At 44.7% G+C, this 14,435-nt stretch overlaps 1 protein-coding gene across 1 annotated transcript in view; it reads left to right on the forward strand.

The window, feature by feature from the left end:
• CYB5B (cytochrome b5 type B) overlaps positions 1-14,435 on the forward strand; it is a 217,496-nt gene that overhangs the window by 158,291 nt on the left and 44,770 nt on the right. The window contains exons 2-3 of the mRNA XM_069216281.1: positions 6,418-6,546; positions 7,164-7,190. Of these exons, the coding sequence (XP_069072382.1) occupies positions 6,418-6,546; positions 7,164-7,190 (156 nt within the window). The remainder of the gene's footprint in view (positions 1-6,417; positions 6,547-7,163; positions 7,191-14,435) is intronic.

Raw genomic sequence — 14,435 nt, forward strand, 5'->3', positions numbered from 1 at the left:
TTTCTGTACTCCCAGCACTCATACTACTGATCATTTAAGCTCCTCAAATTTGTGCTCCCTCCCCATCAGAGAATCTGGTTATCTGCAGTCCAAGCTGGTCTTGTGTTTTGCTTTAACATGTACGCTGGGAGTTAGCCTTGATTTACCGTCTTTTCCTTTAATCTAGTGCTGAAGCTAAGTTTCCTTTTAGTCAAGCATGGGATGTGGATTAGTTTTTAGATCTTGCCTGAGACGGCGCATGCGCTGTTGCTTGCAATCCATTTGTTAGCCTTCAGAGGGCTTAGAACCCACCCATTGCTTACCATTGGTTGGCTTCATTGTCGCTTGCATTTCCTTGCTTCTGTTTGGTCAGCATTTGACGACTTCACTTCCTCTTGGAATGTTTCTCCCTCCCTTGGACCAAGTACTGCTTCCTTGCCCAGTGAGTGCCCTTCTGCTGTTTGCGCTTCTGGGCCTGTTTTTTTTTTTTTTTCTCCTAGTTATAGCACTCCATAAGAGTTCATCCATTCCTTCTACCCCCTCCACTCTCCTGTAACCACTCTGTTATTGCTTGCCCCCTACCACCCTCTCATCCCACTCCATATTGTCTCCTCTCACCCTCCTGTCCCTCTCCTTGTTATTGCATCCCTCTGCCACCCTCCTATTCTTCTTCAGGGTGGTGCTTGCTTCTCCCACCCCCCCTTTCCTCTCTATGCTGTCTGCATCATAACACTTTTATTCTTTGCTTTCAGCTATGCTGCATAGCAGCTACGCTGCTGTTTAACATGGCTAAAAAAAGCATTGACAAACTCAATGGCTCTTGTGTATACGAAACCTATTGACTTTGACAATGTTTGTTTTCTGATGGCTTTTACTATGTGTTTACTCAATGAGAGAAAAAGCCTATTCAGAGCACAGCTCATCCAGGCCAGGTTGCCATGTTTATATGTCTTCTAGAGGTCCAATAAATGTGCATTCTCACAAGGCTGGCAAATCCAGAATTGCAGGCATTATCGTTTTCCGCTGTGATACCTTAATAACAAATAATAGATGTGCTAGTGAGCATGTTTTCTTAGCTGGTCTGTGCTCCCCAATTTATTTCAATATCTGTTTCAAAGCACAAAGGGATAAAAACCAGGTTACCTTTCCTTTCAGCAACATTACTCATCTACTGAAGTAATTGTGAGTCTTAAACTACTCCAGCTGTATTACCATACTCACACACATAATTTAGGCTCAGAAAACTACAACACCCAGTCGTCACTAAGGGTGGAAATTGAGGAATCCCAGAGAAACAACCAGCCAGCGATATTCATGCCAGTCAACCTGCTCCCTACTAATTCTAAGCAGGGGTCTGTTAGTGCTCTTGCCCGTGGTCTGCTGCCACTACGGTACTTCAGTTGTTTTATATTTTCGAACTACTTAGGAATACTCTTGAAATTATTTTATTACTTACTGTTTTTAAACAGTGCTCGGGGAATTTTTGTGGGTGGTGGTGACCGAGGAGCACTTATTGCTGATTCTCCAGGAGATTGGTTTTTTTTGCTGTTTTTTGCACATCTTTTCTTTTACTGTGGCCGCTTTCGAAGCACCACTTACTCCTAAAGTTGACGCTCCATCCCCCAGCCTATTTCCCACTATTAATAATGGTTTGGTAGCGGACGCGTGCAGCGAGCGTGTTAAAGGTGCACCTAAGGCAATCCCATCTGCGCTCGTCCATGTCCGTCCGAGGCCAGGGGCCAGGAACCCTGGTCCTTCCCTGCAAAAGAGAATGGCTTACTCTTCTGAGCAGTTAAAGGCACTGAGCCCGCTCCGCTCATTTGATTGTCTGGCACTGTCGATGGGTGGTGTTCCCCTAATATCTGACACGTATGATTTGGTTTGTGATCTTGCCTGCTCTTCCTCCAGTCCTGTTGGGGATATTACTGACTCGCCACCACTGGTTAGTAAGGGTTCCCATTTCAGCAGGGTAGAGGGGCAACAAGAGTGCAAAGAGCTTTGTTATGTGCCTAAACTGCCGCTCACTCCCTAAACATCAAGAGCAGTTTTTAAATTTTTTATGGGACCATAACCCTGATGCTGTGTTTCTCACCGAGACCTGGCTTCACAAGGCATCTATTCCTGATGTCTTTGCGGTTCTTTCATCTGGATACTCTTTTGTGTGAAAAGACAGACAGGGCTGAGGGGGGGTGATAGGGTGGGTATGGTGGATTTAGGGAATTGCTGTTGTTTACACGAAGGCATACAATTGTAAGATTAATGATAAAGCTACTCTTGAATACGAGGCCTTGATGTTTTTCCTAGCTTTCACACAAAAATTCACTTTTACTAGGGTTTTAGGTTACCTGCGGGGAGGTGGATTACTTTTATCTCTCTCCTCACTGCGCCCATCATTCTGAAATCCGCCAATTTTACTGTGCTCGGGGATATCAGTCTCCATCTTGAAGATGTGAACTGCAATCGGAGTGCAACTCAGTTCACTTTGCGGTCCTTTCAGGGTTAGAATTACTCCCAAGCTTCTCGCTGCCAACCACAAATCTTCGCTCACCATTAGAAATTGTTCCGAAATGGATGTTTCTGCCCTTGTTGAAAGATTAAAAGTCACTTGCTTTACTCCAAATCCCTTAAATGTAGAAGACTTGGCGAGTGTTCATGCCTGGCTTACAAAGCCTGTGGTTGATGTCCTCTCGCTTACTGAAACATATTTATTTCGTTGTCATCCACCTGCACCTTGGTTCGATGAGTCTTTGAGAGACTTAAAATACAATGCAAAGTGCTAGAGCGACATTGGAGAAAGAAATATCTAGAAGTGGGTAGAGCCACTTATAAAGTTGAGCTCAAGCTGTGCAAAGTAGCACGTTCTGCATTTTACTCTAACAAACTTTCTACTGCCCTAAAAACACTGTTAAAGGCGGTACAGGAACTGTTGGATCCTAACAGGCTTTCTCACTCTCGTGCTTTGTCCCAGTCTCAGTGTGAGGACTTGGCTTGCTTCTTTAGTTCCACAGGTAATATTATCTATGCTCAACTGGAGAATGAGCGTGCTTGTGGGAGCGCACATGTCCAGTCCAGGAATGACTGTTGTTGATTCCAACTCCTCTCCTATGGACATTAGTGATACTTCCTCATCTGTTGCCTCAGTGTTTTCTATTGAAGCTTTCTTTTATGGCTATTCTGGAATCCATCAAATTAGTCTTCCCGGAAGATCCCCTTCCTCCTGGCAAACTGGGATTACTGGAGCCCAATTTATTAAATATCATCCTGGACGCCCTTAGCTCCTCCTTGCGTGAGGGATATATTCCACCGAAGTGGGAACACGATATGGTGCTTGCCCTGCTGAAGAAAAAAAAGTGCTCCTGGATTCTTCAGTTTGCTCTATCGTCCCATTTCCCTGCTATTCTCTTTATCCATAGTTTGGAGAATCACGTTAATGCGCAGCTTACTGCCTTTATAGAAGCCCAAAATGTGCTGCGTCCCTCTCAATCAGGACTTTGGATTGTTTTTACACATGAAGTCCACCATTTTGGGAGTGACAAACGATCTGAGGCAGCGCTTTGATGATGGTGTCTTTGCCGCTCTGGTGCTGCTGTATCTGAGCGCAGCATTTGATACCGTCTCCCACTGCATTCTGCTGGATAGATTGCCACCCTTTGGGGTTTTAAGATTCGACGTTGGCATGGTTTAGCTCCTTTTTACAAGGACGTTCATTCCAAGTTTTCTCTGCAGATGCTAAATCCAGCTTGCAAGCTCTGGTGTCCCACAAGGCTCAATTCTAAATCCACCGTTGTTTAATCTCTATATCCGTCATCTAGCGGAAGTAGTGTAGAGCTGCGGGTTGACGTTGTTCAGCAGGGCCGACGATCCTCAGAACATTTTCTCACTGTCCCCAGTACAATGGCAGGTTTCCTTTGATCTTTACCTAGGCTTAAGCTGTACTGCTCACTGGATGAATATAAATATGCTTACGCTTAATGGGGACAAGAAGGACCTTGTGATCCTAGGTGAGCATCAGTCGTCATGGGGCCCATAACAGGCGCCTCTTCCCATTCTTTCCTTGCAAGTTAAAAACTTAGGTTTCTTACTGGATGACGCATTAGCCATGCGGCCCCTAGTAGTCAAAGTAACCTCCACCTGCTTTTTGGTGCTTAAATGGCTCAGCAAAATAAGATGGATGCTTCCTTTCTCTGCCCTAAGAACAGTGATTTTGGCATGGGTATTATCCTGTTTGGACTCAGTAACATTCTGTATTTGGGCATAGACAAGACATCAGAGCTTAATTTGTGCTTGTTGTTTCCGGTGCTGAGCACCGGCACTTATTTTTGAGGGCCGGGGCTTATTCTTCTGCCTCAAGCAGTTGCTGTGAGCAAAAGACACATATGGGAAAGATGGAGGAAGGGAAAAATGAAAAAAAGCATCACAAAGGGAGAAAGCAGAAAGCTGCAAGAGTGAGCTCAAGGGGCAGGGAGTGGCTTTATATGGATTGAAGAGGCCCGAAATGGCTTCAGGATTACGTTGCCTCAGCGTTCCATGTTCGCACATTTAATTGCAGCAGCCTAGTGTTTAAAAGGAGGGCTTTGGGCACCGGCACCTTTTTATTTACAAATGAAGCACTGCAAGACATCTATGCATCGTTTGCAATTGTTACAGAACATGGCCGCCAGACTGCTTTTCTGCTTGCCGAATTTTGTTTCTGTCTCTCATTTGCTTCATGAGCTGTATTGGCTTCCAATTTCTAAACGCATTACTTTAAAAGCTTTGTGCTATATGTTAAAAGCTAAAGTTGGCCTCTTCCCCCCCCCATTATATACAAAAACTGGTGGCTTCTTATCATCCTGCTCGGCCATTGAGCTTCTCCTCTCGCTCCCTTTTTTCGTACCGAGCTTCCGTCGTGCGCGCTTGAAAGGGCCCTCTTTTTCTTACCTAGGCCCGAAATTAAGGAACTCACTTCCTGAGCACCTTAGAGCTTGCACATCACTGCTTGATTTTTGTAAAGCTCTGAAGGTGTGTTTTTTTAAGGTGTAATCTCTTGTCACCCCTGCTATGCCGTGTGCGCCGGGAAACCTTTCTGAGGTAGCTGCACGCATTCCAGATCCTAATAATAGCATTCTGAAAGGCAGCTGGTCTGTTCTCCTAATTATGCCACACACTGTTAGGCAGTAAGAATCTCCAGTCAAACTGCAGTTGCATGTCCCAGGAAACCTCTCTGCTTTGTTGAACAGTCTTACTTTTTAGGTTTTTTTTTTTTAAACATTTTTAAGTTTCCTTTTCGTAAGACATTTACCTACTGTCAGTCTAAAGACGAGATCAGAATTGGCACCGGTGTATGCCTGGCATACATTTGTCTTTGAGTCAAAGAGAACTGTTCACCTCCAAACATCTAGCCGTACTTAAAGGGACAACAATGAAATGCTGATAAGTCAATGATTCTGATGTGGACATTATTGTCCCGAAACTTTAGAGCCAGGGGCCATATGTACAGAAAATAGGAATTGCGATTTTTACCGAATCACAATTAGGGAATTGCAATTCCTAATTTACAAACTTCAGATAGGGATTCCTAATGGGGGACCCAAATAGACTTGCCTCATCTCCTTGATTGCTTTTTAATAAAGCTTTTTTTAATGAAACCTGTTTTCCTTAAAGGAAAACAGGATGCTTTTCTGAAAATAAAATGAAATGTTTAGGTTCAGATTTTTCCCTTGGACAACTAGCTGTTCTTAAAAAATATTTGTTTCAACATTCACAAAGGGGCAGGGTTGAGATGTGGGTAAAAAATTAATGTTTACAACCATAATACAGTCGCAGAACATTCATACATAGCACTGCAATTCAGTATTTGGAGGGGACACAGTAAACAGAATCCTTCCAAATACCAAATTGTTAAACACAAATTGGATTCTGTAACATGTTACCTAATCACAGTTTGCAACGGCAAAAAAGGTATTTCATATGTACAAAGCACAAACTGCCTGATTCTGCAAATTGGGCCGTTTACGACCTAAAAAAATGTTTTGTACTGTATGGTAGAAGGTTCTCTATCCTTAAAGGCCTGCATAAATGTTGTATATTTTAAAAATGGTTGGGATTGTGATCTGGTTCATGTGTTCTGCATTGTCGGATTATTTTCACCTTCCTTCACTCTAAAATGAAGTTACTAATCACCACCATAAGCGAAAATGACTGGCCATATTATTGGTTTTGTTTCTTTTGATTTATATAATAATTCTATAATACTAGAATGATGAAAACCTATCTCAGAATGATCCATTGGGACCCTTTTTCCCCTTAGTAGAGATAATTAGCTCTGGAGGGGAGCAGAGGAGCTTCAGTAATCAACTAATTTCTTGATGGGTCATTAGTGATCAATGCCATTCTCCCATGAAGGATTGATGGTTGTTTTGTTGTTCTTTGGCTAATTATTGAATATCTCTTTTACAGCACCCAGGTGGTGAAGAGGTCTTATTTGAGCAGGCTGGTGGAGATGCCACAGAAAGCTTTGAAGATGTTGGTCATTCCATAGATGCCAGAGAAATGCTGAAACAGTACTTTATAGGAGAGGTCCATCCGGTAAGTGCAGGTGTGGTTTTACACACAGTTTTCAATCTTGCAACTAGTATGGAGTCTATATGGAACGTCAGCCAGTATCTGCTTGGTCTGCTATTTTTACGATTCTCCGCTCAGACTTTAGGGTCAGCTGTTTATAATTATTTATGCTTAGAGCTGGTTTGCCTTGGTTTCCTTGGGCATTAAGATGCTTGGTTGGAGTGGGAGTAGTGACCTGCTTGCTTGAATTGATTGTGATGGACAGTGTCTGGGTTGGGAATCAATCTGTGCACAGTCTGCTCATCCAGAGTCACGTGTGATGTTCCTCTGGATGTGGGGAGACCTGGTTGCGCTTGCTTGGGACATGTGTCTGAGCATGTTTTGTATGGGGAAACGGAGGCTTCCATTTCTTGGTTTGTGTGAGCGCAAGGGGAGCTTGGCTTGGGTTTTGGTATGGGTTTGGTATTAACATAACTGCCACCTTAGCTTTGGGCAGGTCTGTACACACATCCTGTGGAGTATAAGACAGGTGATATAGAACTGGGTATCACTTGCATTTACCTCAGTTTCCTTCTCTGTTTTGCAATTTGAAGATTTTCTTACAAAACATGCATGCAAATAAATGCTCTTTCTTTTCACAGAGTGACCGTAAGGGAAATGGCTCAAAGGTAAGGCTATCATTTACCATTAGATATTTTGTAATATTGTCCTGAAATACTGAGAGGCAGTTGGTCTCTGTCTTGCTGCTAAGTATGTGTGTCATGGCAGCAGTGACATTAGATCTAAACCTCTACTAAATAGGCTAATGTCTGTATATGTATATACTGTGTGGTGTAGCGCAAAGATTGCAAAAAGGCGGCATAGTAGGAATGTCACTTTTAAAATTCAAGGCCTCCAAACAGCTGCCACAAACAGCGGATTCTCAGTACATTCAAACCCAGTGGTTTGTAGTTCATGGAAGTGGACAAGCTCCTCCTAGAAGAGAATGCTGAAAAGTAAATGGATAATCCCCATCGCCTCACATTGATAGCTTAAGCCTAATCTTGTGAAGAGTAAGAAAAGCACTCTGGTGCCTGCTGATGTCACTGTGCGTGTCTGTTTACACTGAGCTGATCGTACTTCGAGAAGGATTATAAATTAATCGCTCAGCATGGACTGCTTTTCATGCCACATATCCTTTGTGATTCTGAAATCCAGATTCTTCTTTCTGTTGTGTTTGATTTACCTTTCGCAACCAGCAAGAGTTTTTAGGGTTGAGCGCACAAGTGCTCTAGTCTGTTGTAATCTCTCTGTGGGCTTTTAACCACGCCAAGTGCATGCCCATCAGTTTTGTTGTTTCGTCGGATTGCCTTTTAAAATTCACTTGATTTCATTAGTGAAAGGCATGCATACCTCATGCCTTTTCCGGTGTTTGCCCTCCTCGAGCAAACTGACCATCTACTGAAAACATACGAGGCTCCATGTTTTCTGCATGGCTTCTGGACTACTTTTTCTTTTGATTTCCTGTGCAGCGCGATCTCGCTTGGCAGTAGTCGAGCGCTTTGCATGAAATCGACCCTCTTACATGGATAATTCCATAACTGCTGATAGGTTTGACTGCGAGCGAACTTCTGTTTCCTTTTCTGTCTCTCCTTTACACTTCATGTTCATGCCATGGCACTTTAAATCGGCTCGCTTATTTGAAACTGTTTTACTTTTCATTTTCAATTTACGTGGCAAGATAAGTCTAGTTAGGACTTAAAATAGCTCTAAGTTGCGCAAATGCGAGACCCATTGCTTTGCAAATGCTTGTTTTTTTTGTATGGCACTTAGCTTTCCCAGTGTCAGCCTTCTTATGACAGGATTTCACCTTGTGTTTGCTGCCTTTTGTAAATAGGTGCTGTGACATTGGCAGCAGTGTAGGTCAACCTTGGCTTTGTCAGTGATGTCCAGTAACATGCTGTTATGTCTCTTCACCAGGTCCTAGAGCAATCACTAGTTACTGGATGCTTCTCACACGACTGACTAGTGTTTACCATTAGTGTCTCAGCTTCTTGGGTACTCTTGCGCCACTCTAGAGGATTCCTATGTGGGTATCATTCTCTTGAGGTAGCAAGGTCGAACAGTTGAAATGTGATCAAGATGGCAGGTATAAGAGACTTGGACACGGGACGACAATCGAATAACGCTGAAAGAAGGTCACTGGTCAGCCAAAGCTGTAGTTCAGAAACCACAGTTACTTCACATAAACTGTAGTTTAATAGAACAGTAAGAACTGCTCCCAACAAAACAAGCTAGTATGTCATACCGTTTTGTAGGCTCGAGTTTTATTCCTAAATGTTGGTACAGCACTGCTGCCTTTGTGTGAACATTGAGCTCTTGCTCTGTGTGAATTAAAGAGAAACTGTGATCATAAACAACGTTCATTCAGCAGTGCCCCAGGAGGCTCATACTGCTCACAGATTTATTAAAGTTGTCCTCAGCGCGTAGCATTTCACACACAGATAAGAGAAGATATCTCAAGTTCACGTACATCACTTGTAACAAAAAGATAATTTATCTCAGCAACCATGCTACAGCACTATCTTTGCCAGTTCCAGCCAACTTGTACCTCAGCAGCCAAGGTCAGGTCTTCTTTACCCAGTGTTTGGAAACACTCCGACTTCCGCTCAAAGGAATTGCAGAAACCTCTTGTTCTATATTTGCTAAAGCATTTTGGCAAATGATTTTTATCCAAAAGTTAAGGTGCGAGTAGTCTATTCCAGTGCCTAGAAACTTCAAAGTAGCTGTTGCTCAAACTGCCTGCACTCCAAGCAGTTAAAGTGCAAAGAAGTTTTGCCCTCATGGTCATTCAGCACAGAAGGCCAAGGGTTCTGAGGATCCACGAAGTGTAATACATTTTTCTACACCAAGAAGTCTAAGTGGCAGATCGGGGAAGAACCCTGTATTCTGCAGTCCATGTTGACACACTTCTAAGACCAGCACTAGACTGCCAAAGATGGATCTACAAGCAGAGCACAGAGCAGGTTTCCCTATGAGCCACACTGGGCAGATGGTACTCTAGATTTGGGCTGGGGTTTTCCTCTCTTACCAGGTCAGCAGAGCACATGTGTCACTTGGACCATAAGTCTGGTCCATGAAGTCAGACCGTGATCTCTCCATGCAGGGCAGTACGCCTCCCCTTTTTCCTCACAGACCATAGAAATTGAGGGGGTACCTGTGGTCTAGGTCCCACAACTAATCAATGTCTTCCTGAATGTGAGTGCAGAGGACTTTCGTAGAGATCAAAGAACTAAACAGCTTGCTCAACGGTGCAGTTAAAGGCTTTGTAGGAGAAACCAGTGCCCTGTGAAGGAATCTGCCACTGTAAAAATACAGGTGGCTCCTCAGTGTTTAGTTGTAGTTGCTTTGTCTGTTACCTCAGAACTGCACACCCACACACCGCATGACACTCGGGGGGGGGGGCGGGAGGGGTTCTGTGGTGTCAGAGACTGATCAGATTTTACTGCTAGGGCTAGGAGACTCCTAAACCCAAAGACGTCAGGGAAGTTACCAGGAGTCGACTCCCTTGAGCCTGGTGAAGGAGGAGGTGGGGGTGGAACCCTCATTTAGGGAAAAGAGTACTCTTTGGTTGTACTGCAGCGCTAGCAGTCTAGAATTCTGCAAAGTGGAGCGCTCTGAGAAAACATGCAGACAGCTTTTCAGTGGGTTCAAGATTGAAGCCCACAAGACATTGGGTCAGCTAGACTGCACAAAACATATTCCTAATGGCCCAGTTCTCAATGCCATGAGGAGCGCTTGACACAGAAGTACTATGGGGTTTGATGCGAACCTAACCTTTATAGCAGGATACTCTTGTGTGACGAACACAGTCCCAGCCTGAGATTCCAAGGTTCACTCTGATGTTTAATTTGATCCACAGGAAGAACGTAAGTCGAAATCCATGATAGTTTAAATGTGGCTCCTCAGGGGACAAAAGAGGGGCCTAGTAACACTTCTTCTAGTGAAGTCTGAGTACATAGATCTACAGAAGACCCATTCCCTTGGTAGAATATATGGGTGTCGGTACTGGAGGGAAACGGGGGCATTAAACGTTTTAAAAATAACATCTTACCACAGTAGTGCCAGCCGGTGACGGGCAGGTTCTGCAATGCTGGATCATCGACTTATTTAAGAAACCAGGCAGTTTTGGAAAGTGGCAGGAGCGTATCATAATGAAACCCTAGATCTCCTGTTTCATATACCTGCAATACCACCGAGTAACTAGGGACGCACAGGACACTTTCAGCAAAGGCATTGGCGTGGGTGTAGTCATTCACAAGTGTACTAAGTTTGTATCCAACAAACCTCAGCTAGAGCTTTGCAGGCTTCCCCTGGACACTTCTCTGCTTCCCTTGGTTGTATTTGTCTATATTTAGCTTCACCTTTGGATCACTCCGCCAGTTTCTGCCCCAACAAACCTCAGTTAAAGCATGGCTGGCTTCCATGATTGGCATCTGTCGGCTTCCCTTTGTTTTCTTTGTCTGTATTCATCTTCACACGTGTATCAGTTTATCATCCACTGTCCCAACAAACCTCAGCTAGAGCTTTGCTGGCTTCCCCTGGACACTTCTCTGCTTCCCTTGGTTTTATTTGTCTATATTTAGCTTCACCTTTGGATCACTCGGTCGGTTTCTGCCCCTACTAAATTTAATGAGTTTTGCTGGCATTTTTCTCTTTACCTTTGTTTTATTTGTCAATATTTATCTTCACCTTTGAATCACTGATCCAGTTTCTGTCCCACAACTTTCTCCTGCGCCGCCGGCCGCCTCCAGATACCTGTCAGACTAGTAGGCCGGTTCACCTTGAAGTCGGAGGGGATTCTGGGAGAGAGGCCCAGCCCTGGAATGTGGAAAGGGCTTGTCCTGCGGGCCAGTGCCGCAGTGAAAGGTCCTGTGCATTGCTCTGCGTGCCTTTCTGACTTAACTGATTAACTCCTGACTGCCCCGAATCCATCCGCGCCAGGCTCTGTTTCTTCCTGTCATGGCGGCCAGCTGTGTCCCACAGGGAGGAGTAAAAGAGGCTGCCGCGGAAGAGGAGAACGGAAGGCGGGGATGAGCACATAGGTGTATTTACTACATAGCAGTTAGAACGCTGCGCTGCCCCTGGTTGGCTCTCTTTCATTTGTGTTTTGTGTCTTTCTGTGTATTTGCCTCTCACAATACCTGTCTCATTTGCGATGCGCCCCCTTCCGTCTCTCCCCGTCTGTAGGTCTCTTTGTCCTTCCATGTGTTTCGTTCTCTCTCTCTCTCTCTGTTTCTGGGTATTTGACTCTATTGAGTGTATGTCTCTTTTGGTCTGTGTCCCAATTCTGTCTCTCCCCTTCTATAGATGTTTGTCCCTCCGTGTGTCTCGCCCTCTCTCTGTTTCTGGGTATTTGACTCTCGTGAGTGTCTGTGTCTTTTGGTCTGTCTCCCATTCTGTCTCTCCCCTTCCATAGATGTTTGTCCCTCCGTGTGTCTCTGCCTCTCTCTGTTTCTGGGTATTTGACTCTCTTGAGTGTCTGTCTTTTGGTCTGTGTCCCATTCTGTCTCTCCCCTTCCATAGATGTGTGTCCCTCCGTGTGTTTCTCACTCTCTCTGTTTCTGGGTATTTGACTCTCTTGAGTGTCTGTCTCTTTTGGTTTCTGTCACATTCTGTCTCTCCCCTTCGATAGATGTTTGTCCCTCCGTGTGTCTCTCCCTCGCGCTCTTTATATGGCTATTTGTCTCTGCGTGGCTCCCTGTCTCGCTCTCTCTGCGTCTGTTTCTGCATCTCCTGCTCACTCTCTCCCTCCCCGACTATCCCACTCTCTCTCCCTGTCTCTCTCTGTTGGATGGGAGGTGGATGGCCTTCACTGAAGCACTAAGCTGTGCTGATCCTGATGGACAGGCGGCCCCGTTGTCCTGAGGAGCCCGGCGATTTCCTGGCATTACCTTGAATGGAGTGAGACCTGTCAGCGGAGTGAGTGATATGGGGCCTCCCTCACTACTTTGTGATCAGTGTTTCTTGTTCTTGGCTCTCTGGGAATGACCTTAACCCAAGCTCAAGGTCTCGGACAAGGCTTGCCTGGCTCACATATGAAAAAGACAAACGCTGTGCTGTGCTGCGCAGGGCTGCACGGCAGGAATTGATTTTGCCAGTGTAAAGTTGAAAAAGCCCATGGATTGTTGCGCTTGACCCGCAGGCACCGTGGAAAGCCATTCCTATAGTTACGGACTAAAAGTCGTGTAATGATTACTCTAAGTAGTTGTTCTGCTGTTCGCCGCACTGATGATTAGTATGTTTTTCATGGTGTATATTCCTGGACCTGGATTTTATTTGTACTTCTCATGATTAGTTATTGCGCTACTAATGCATTTCTTTCAATGAATGATTCCTTTCTTCGTGATTTCCCCTAAATAAATGTTTGTTTACCACTGTGGTGCTGAGGTGTTGGGTACACTACACGGTGAGACATGCCTTACACTCTCTTGTCTGCGTCCTACACTTACTTGACACGGATAGGCCCCTTGACTATATGTGTCCCCGTGCGCGCCCCTCCATCATAAGCATTGTATTACATACCACGTCACTCTCCCTCTCCATTTGGCAGGCCTGTTATGTGTTGTTCGTTGATTTGCTATGCTCTCAGCATAGTCTATATGGTTGTACTGTGAGATTTTGCTTTCTATATAATCACTAAAGGTGTGGGGTAGTAGGGAACCGAAAGTTAGACTGGGTCAGTCTTAAATCGGTGTTGGTTAGGTGGCTTTGGATCCTAACGTGGGGGAATCATTGTTGGAGAATATCCAGACAGGGGGGGTGCTGTGTAGTCCCACAGGGGAAGGGGGAGTCTCCCTTACGGACTAGGTGGTGTCACACACATAATAGTGTCATGCTTCATCATATGACCACCTAGCCCCACCCAAGCAAGATGATACTGCTTGGGCGGACTCAACCTCTTGGTTAAAAGAACCAGAGGGAGTACTGAAATTAAACTTACTGGATAGTTATTTAGATCCAGATGAGGTGAGTAATAAAATTACCAAGCATGTCACTGATAGTTGCTGCTAGTTTTAATATAGGTGCATGCTGGTAAGACTAAAAGCAAGGGGAAAAGGCTCGTTGGAGAGTAATGTCTCCTGGAGTCTAAAATAAAAAATGGATGACCAACATGTTTCTGCCCTCACTAGGTGCTGGTAGGTCAGGGGCATTCGTCAGGGTCGGAGCACACGCAATAAGTGGGGTGCTCAAAGTGGATAATGAATGGCCTACCTGAACGGGTAGTTCACAGTGGGGTAGGTCTGTGATAGAAAATAGATAAACCACAATTATTCAGAACATATTTAGAGTGAGAAAAACCATGGCAAACCACTGCAAAGCACACAGCACAAGGTGAAAATATGTAAAAATAATGAAAAAGGCAATCACACACGCATGCAGATGTGACTTACCAAGGGGTAGGGGGCGATTTGCCTCTGGTCTGGCTAATGCCGGGGAGGGGTTTTCCCTTTTAGTCACACTCTGAGGAGATTAGGCGTTTAAGTAGGGAAGAATGGGGAGAAGAAGATAAAAAATGTGTAGAGAAAAGGCAGAACATACGGGTGCAAGGAAGACCTAGATAGGGAAGTAAGGAAAGACAGGGAAAGCAAAAACAGGGACATGGGGAAGGGAAAAGGGGAAAAGAAACACAGGGGGGGGGGCTAGGGTTGGTGGTTGGTGACAGAGAAAGGAAGAAAGAAAAAAGGAAAGAAGGAGAAAAGAAGAAAACGAGGGAAAAAGGACACAGAGAGAAGAGAAGAAGGAGAAAAACAGGGAAAAAGGAAAAAAGAGAGGGGGAAAGGAACAGGGTAGGAGCTAGGCAGAATGAGGGAAAGAAGGGAGAAAGAAAATATCCAAGGGGCCAGGGAGGCCAACACTTACCACTCCAAAGG

The sequence above is a fragment of the Pleurodeles waltl genome, chromosome 12, assembly GCF_031143425.1.
Source record: "Pleurodeles waltl isolate 20211129_DDA chromosome 12, aPleWal1.hap1.20221129, whole genome shotgun sequence".
Taxonomy (NCBI): domain Eukaryota; kingdom Metazoa; phylum Chordata; class Amphibia; order Caudata; family Salamandridae; genus Pleurodeles; species Pleurodeles waltl.